Below are 7,067 nucleotides of genomic sequence, written 5' to 3'. Positions count from 1 at the left end.
TTTTTTGCCAGGTGAAGGAGGCCCAGAGCTGCAGGGGCTCCTGGAGCTAAGGGTACAGATCATGCTGCCATGCTTCTTACTGAAACCCTAAAAACAGACTCAGCCTGGCCCTTTAATGCTGGTCCCACCAGGGGGAAACCTTTTCAGCAAGAGCTATGAACATGCACATTGTGAAGTCAGGCAGACCTTCTCTATGGAAATCAGCATTTATTTGAAGGCTTTAATGCCAGATTTAGCCTCACCCAGAGGTGACCTTCTACACAGGGCCAAAAGAAAAGTGATTTCTTTGATCGTCCATTTGACCCCAAACTGACCTCCTGCGCTTTTCAATTCATTTTAAATCATGCTGTTCTGGCCAAAGCGATTCCAACTCTTAGCAGAGAATATTTCACATTTTTACCAACAATTCTGGGCCAATTTCAGATCTGTTCACTCAAATAGCAAGAACAAACTCTGTGAGTTCTTTCTGAGTCCTTCTGATCTTAAGCAGCAGGGAGGAAAGTTGAGGAAAATATTCATAAATGGTGTGAATTTTCAGGGGGAGATGTGAATTGGAAACTCCTTCTTGCTTAGATATGACCTAATGCTCCTTTGGGCCACAACTAAGGCAAGGAAGACAGGTGATTCTTCCCAAGGAAGACAGGGACCCAGATTCTCCTTCCCTTGGGTCAGAATCATCAGTGTCCCAGGAAAGAGGACATCATTGTCCTCTGAATTGTTAACGATGCTTTGGGTTGCAAGTAACAGCAAACCAACTTAAGCTGGCTTGAGCAATAAGGAAAATATATTTTTCTGGCACAAGAAGAGGTGGAGTGAGAGCAGAGTTGATAAGCCAGTAGATCAATGTTGCCAACATAGACCTATGCTCTGTCCGTCTCTTCACTTCCTCTGTGGTCATAAGAGAGCTGCCATAGCTTCAGACATGACATATATGCCAGGCAATGGAAGAAAATGCTTTCCAGAACCTGCCCCCCGCCAATCCCCAGCTGACTCCCCTCTCACATCTCATTGACCTAAATTGTTATCACATACAAATGCCTAAACCAGGAGTGATCAAAATTTCCTGTAAAGAGCTAGGTTAGTAAATCTTTTTGGTTTAGAAGACATGCATTTGGCTGCAAAAACTCAGCTCTGCCATTGGAATGTGAAAGCAGCCATAGGTGATGCATTAACAAATGAGAATGGCTGTGTTCCAATAAAACTTTAGTATGTATAAAGACAAGTGGCAGGCTGGATTTGACCTACAGGCTATGGTTTACCTACCCTTGTTCCAGGTCAAGCATTTCACAATCAGCTTCAGGACACAACTAACTGGGAAACATGTCACAGGCAATTTATTTAATTTATAATAATAATATTTATAAGTGTTTTTTTTTCTCTGCTAGCACCTAAGAAAGGATATTCAAGAGGTTTTAATTCATAGATCACTCGATAGGTAGGCAGATGAACAGAGCAGAATAAAACTGGGCCACCAAAATAAAATGAGAATAAAATTTCAAAGAAGCTCTTATGTGCAAAAAGCAGCAAAGGAGGCACTAAGGAAGACTCAGAACTTGGTTAAACTTTGTTCGACTTACTTTACAAATATAGCCTTTACCAAAAATGTTGAATTACAGTTAGGGTTCATTGTAATTCCCCTAAAAAGTCTAAATTCCACTCTTTGAAAAATTCCACTCCTTCCCATTTTTTTTTCCTCCTATAGCTAAAGTCAGGACTGGGAAGAACCTTAGCATTCAGTCCATACCTCAAATTTTACAGATGAGGGAATGGAAGCTCAGAGAGGGCAAGCTAATTTCTCCAGATCACACAGCTACTCAGTGGCAAAATCAAGACCCAAATTCAGTCTGTTAGAGGTTGTAGTATTATTCAAAATAACTGCTGCCTGTCCCAAGAGGTAGATTATACAACTACCTCTGGGGACAAATTTCACCATGTGCTGTGGTATCCCTCCCCAGAGTATGCACCCCCTTTACTACTGAAGTCAGGAGTGGCCATGTGGCTTGCTTTGCCTGTGTAACAGGGGAGAAATGACATGTGTCACTTCTGATTGTCATGTCTGTCTGCCCTTTGCCACAAGACTGGTCATGTGCTAGGCAGAGGCTGCTCTGCCAGCCTGGGCCACAGAGTGAAGAGGATAAAAAGCGTAGGCACAGCTGACCTATTATGGACATGTTACACAAATAGAAAAGACACCACTGAGATCTGGGGCTGCTTGTTACCAACTATTTGAGTCCATACTGACCAATACACAGGTTTTACAAGACTACAGCGGGGCTCCCTTTCACCTAGAGAATCTCAGGTTCCTAGCAGTATTAAATGGGCTGAAGAACACACCTTTTAGAGTCAGCCTGCCTGTGTTGAGACAGGCAGACTTGTGACATTGGTCAGGTTACTCTCTGAGCCTCAGTTTCTTCGTCAGTAATATAACACTAGTACCTACCTCCCAGGGATATGGTGAGGATTAACTAAGCCTGTGTTTTGAGGACTACTGGTTAAATGTTGGTTACTATTATTTAGCATAGTTTCTCCCTGGGGACAGTAAGGTGTGGGGGGCTCACTGAGACTGTTTCGTGTCATTACACATGAAAACAACAGCCATCCTTCCAGAAGTCACTCTCCCCAGTGTTCAGTGCTGACAATCATTGCTGTCCCTGCTACAGGCAGAAGGGAAGGGGCATGAGAAGCTGTTGCAAAGGGGTTAGGAGCAGGGATCCTAGGGTCAGCCTGGTTAGGGTTCAAATAATACCTCTGTTCCTCCTTCCTGTGTATCTGTAGCTAGGTTATAATCTCACACTCTCATGCCACTCATTTGTGTGTGAGTTTGAAAGGATGGGGAGAAGTATGTGACCAAGACTAAGAAGGGGAGGTGGATAGGAGACACAAGTAGAAGCTTTGCTGGCCATTGCTGCCCTGTGCCAAATGTAGAGCTCAGCCTGGGGGCTGCGAGGTAAGTCCAGAGAACCTCACCAAAACATCACTGGAGACTTCAAACATAAGGGGAGAAAAAGAGTCAGACCATGGGTGTGCCCTTGGCACACACTGCATAAGAGTCCTTTGGATATTTTCTTTTTTTCTTTTCTTTTCTTTTCTTTTCTTTTTTTTCTTTTTTTTCTTTCTTTTCTTTTCTTTTCTTTTCTTTTTTCTTTTCTCTTTTCCTTTCCTTTCCTTTTCTTTCAAATATTACCATGAATCAACAGCTTTCATTCCTAGGCTACTAGAAACATACTTTTCCTGCCTCTGACATAGCAAACCTTAAGTCTGAAAAAAAAACTTTTATTTGGGAGATGCTGTGGGGGTTTATTACTGAGTCAATGTGGAAAGCAACGAGGGTCTGTGAAAGGAAATAGTAAAGAAAGTGGAAGAGCTTCAGTAAAATAATTGCAAGGCAACATTTCAGGATAGTTTAATTTCCTACTGCATTTTAATGACCAAAATAGAGGATGTAAAAATGTCATTTATAGAGAAATGCCAACCTTTTGTTGTCCTTGTTATTCTAATATATCAAATGGAACATATAATATGATTTTTTAAAAAAACTTTTTCACCAAACACTGTAATCAATCTTTCATGCTACAGATCTATGTAGTTACTGCTTGTCACACACTCAAAATAGATGTGAATAGGACCTCAACAGGAAGGAAATTCTGCTCTTTTCCCTTCTGATAACAAGGCAGGAAACCTTTTATAAATTTCATACTTGGGTATTTTCACATTATGTTTGATCAGATGTAACTGAGAATTACAATGTTTCCATTCTCAGGCACTGCGGTAGTATTGATGGGGACACATTGATAGGGCCTTTAGGGTTTTAGGAGGTGAGGGTCAGTTTTTTAATTCATTAGCTTCTTCTGCCTCAATTTACCACCCAGAACCAATCCCAAGCCTGCCAGGTGAGGTCTGGAGGCATAGGTTGGGCGAGGCTGGAAAGCAACCTCTGTGTCAGGGGTGGAAGGGCTGCCTGCAATTGCAGGCCCTTCTCTGGCAGGCTCATCCAACTCATCTGAAGCATCCTTCTCCTCCTCTAAAATCAGTGGATGTGGCCCCCTCAGGGATCTTTACAGTCGGACTTTGTTTTCTGCTGCTAGTAACATTGCAAATGCAGAATCTGGCTTCTCAGCAAGGACTTCAGGCTTATCAAACTCGACCACCTGAAAGTCAGAGAAAAAGAGCTTAAATTGGCAGAAAATACCCACTCATTTAGAGTCCAAAGCATTGAAGCCTTTGGGGGAGGTTATACCAACAACTTCCAGCACCTTCCCATTTTCCATGACCAGGACGAGGTCGCAGTTGAGAACCGTGTTGAGGCGGTGGGCAATAGTCAATACCGTGCAGCCTTTGAAGGCATCTTTGATGGTGCTCTGAATGAGGGTATCGGTCTTGGAGTCCATGGAGGCGGTGGCTTCATCAAGGAGAATGATCTGTTGAGGAAGGTACATTGTAAAAGTCACACTAAGCAAAAACTGCACCTGAGGGAAACTCAAAGTCTTAGCTCTACTTACTTGAAGAAGAAGAAGAAGAAGAAGAAGAAGAAGAAGAAGAAGGAGGAGGAGGAGGAGGAGGAGGAGGAGGAGGAGGAGGAGAAGGAGGAGGAGGAGGAGGGGAAGGAGGAGGAGGAGGAGGGGAAGAAGAAGAAGGAGTTGAAAAGTCATGAGCTAAGTGTCCATCTCTAGAGGTTAGAAAAATAACAGCAAAATAAAAGTCAATTCATAGCACCTCCATTTTCTTTGGAAGGACTGGCCAAAAGAATAAGGTGATATATTTTTTACTTCTCTTTTTAAGTGGTTTATTCTAATCTTACAAGCTGGGACGACGCTTTATCTACCATGCTAACATGAGTCAGCATGAACTATAATAATTTATATTTGTTTCCTATAGCTGCTACAACAAAACAGCACAAACTTAGAGGCTTAGAAATAGCTAATTTAGTGTCTTGCAGTGCTGGAAGCAAGAGTCCAAAAGTCAGGGTATTGCCAAGGCTACATTCTAGGGGGGAGCTGTTCCCTTGCCTGTTCTAGCTGCTTGGGGCTGTGTTCCTTGGCTCGTGCTATGCTACTTCCATTGGTCACATCTCTCCTTCTCTTTCTGACTCTCCTGCCTCCCTCTTATACAGACCTCCCTGATTATACTAGGCCCACCCAGGTAACCAAGAAAAACCTCCCTAGCTCAAAATCCTTGACTTAATCACACCCGCAAAGCCTCCTTCTCTCAGGTAAGGTGGTGTATTCACAGGTTCTGGCTATCGGGACATGGACATCTTCAGCAGGGGAGAGCATTATTCTACCTACCACAGTGCTAGTTTGCAAGTCAGAGGGCTTGAGCTCAGCTCTAACTCTGCTTGACCTTGGTTAAATTAACTTCCCCGAGATTCCATGTTCTCATCTGTAAAAGCGGGTTATACCTTCTTATGACCATGAAATGCAAAGACAGCACACAAACCACTTAGCAGTGTATAGTGCCTCAGCCAGCACAGAATGCATGCTGGTGCTGGCTCTCTCTCATGCCATTAGTAGGTCTACACAATACACATGGTGGGTTACACTTTGATCAGGGCTCAGAGAATGAGATTTCTTTTTTTTTTTTTTTAAGATTTTATTTATTTATTCATGAGAAACACAAGGAGAGAGGCAGAGACACAGGCAGGAGGTGAAGCCTGCGGGGAGCCTGATGCGGGACTCGATCCCAGGACCCCGGGATCATGCCCTGAGCTGAAGTCAGATGCTCAACCACTGAGCCATCCAGGCATCCTAAGAATGGGATTTCTAAAGTAACAGCAATCCCTTCTTTGATCAGTAACCGAGGATGACTAAGTCCCTAAGAAAAATGAGGATAATAAATTTTACAATTCTCAAATCTTAGCATTCTGAAGGTCTTCTTTAACATCCTGGGTACTGTTTATCAGGCCTCAGAACTGTTCAGGGACAAGGCAAAAAAAGTTGAGAGGCAGATTTCTTATACTCAAACTACTCAGGACAGAGAGAATACCTAAGCACAGCTTCCCAGGGGGAGGCCCAGGGGAGGCAGGTGCTATTGCTATAAATGGCTGTTATTTTTCAATTTTTACCCCTTACAACTTTGTCTTAAAAGAAAGTGATCGGTTTTTAAATGGCTCAATTGTTCTCTCTTTGCTGAAAGACAAACACGTGGCTCTACCTCCTGGATTGAGTGGCGCTGCGGGAAATATCCAAAATTTGACCAATCCATTTTCCGTGCTGTTTCCTTACTTTTGAATTACGGAGAAGCGCTCGGGCCATACAAAGCAGCTGACGTTCCCCTACTGAGAAGTTTTCTCCATTTTCTGTGACTTCTGCCTGTAATTTTTCCGGGAGTTTCATTATCTATAAAACACAGAAAATGCCACATTTATGTTGATGATCCATAAAATTGTCCTGCATCGTCTATATTGATTGCCCCCTTCTCATGCATTCATCAGCTGGCTTTATTTTACTGAGGAAAAGAAAGTACAAAACAACAATCATTTCAACATCGCAAACAGGCACCAGGGAAAGACCAGGGAGTAGGCGGACATTAATAATTTAAAATCACAGTATGATTCATAGAGCCTCATAGACACCTTGCCAAAAGAGGACAAATGGTGCACATATGGCTCTAGAGAAACACAAACGAAGTGTAAATGGCTTTCAGGGTCCTTACGTCCATGGACAAAATAGACATGGGATTGGAGAGTTTTCTAGTCATCAGAGAAAGGTAAGACAGTGTCTGATTTATGCAGTCATATTGGCATTGGGACATGCTCCCCTTCATACCAAGTCTTGGTGGAAAAAATCCCCTCGGGTTGTAGAGGTGGCCGTGCTCACCTGCTGACCCCAGCTACAGCTCTTATAAGACAGGACCCCATCTCACAGAAATTTGCCATTCCTAGAGCATGTCATGCCCCCTCACCGTCCTGTGGCTTCTCTGTTCCCATAAGCAAAGGAGACTATTGGCAGAGCAGTAAGATGCCCCATCTGCTCTAGAGTCAGATGCACTTGAGTTCAAGTCTCCATTCTGCTACTTACTAGCCTACACATGTTTTTGTTTTTTGTTTTTTTTCCCTGAGTCTTCATTTC

At 43.1% G+C, this 7,067-nt stretch overlaps 1 protein-coding gene across 12 annotated transcripts in view; it reads right to left on the bottom strand.

Moving 5' to 3' along the window:
• Positions 1–3,375: 3,375 nt before the first annotated feature.
• LOC140633951 (ATP-binding cassette sub-family C member 12) overlaps positions 3,376–7,067 on the bottom strand; it is an 82,643-nt gene continuing 78,951 nt past the window's right edge. For 7 of the 12 annotated variants that reach the window (XM_072827152.1, XM_072827151.1, XM_072827157.1 and 4 more), the window contains 3 exons: positions 6,222–6,335; positions 4,254–4,418; positions 3,376–4,148 (listed from right to left, as the gene is read on the bottom strand). In XM_072827152.1, the coding sequence (XP_072683253.1) occupies positions 4,056–4,148; positions 4,254–4,418; positions 6,222–6,335 (372 nt within the window). In that variant the 3' untranslated portion in view covers positions 3,376–4,055. Of the gene's footprint in view, positions 4,149–4,237; positions 4,419–6,150; positions 6,336–7,067 lie in introns of those variants that run through there. The other 5 variants (XR_012031546.1, XR_012031545.1, XM_072827156.1 and 2 more) reach the window with 5 other exon arrangements.

This window comes from Canis lupus, chromosome 5, assembly GCF_048164855.1.
Source record: "Canis lupus baileyi chromosome 5, mCanLup2.hap1, whole genome shotgun sequence".
Lineage (NCBI taxonomy): Eukaryota > Metazoa > Chordata > Mammalia > Carnivora > Canidae > Canis > Canis lupus.
Note: the sequence above shows the minus strand (reverse complement) of the source record. Positions and strands in the feature narration are given on the sequence as shown.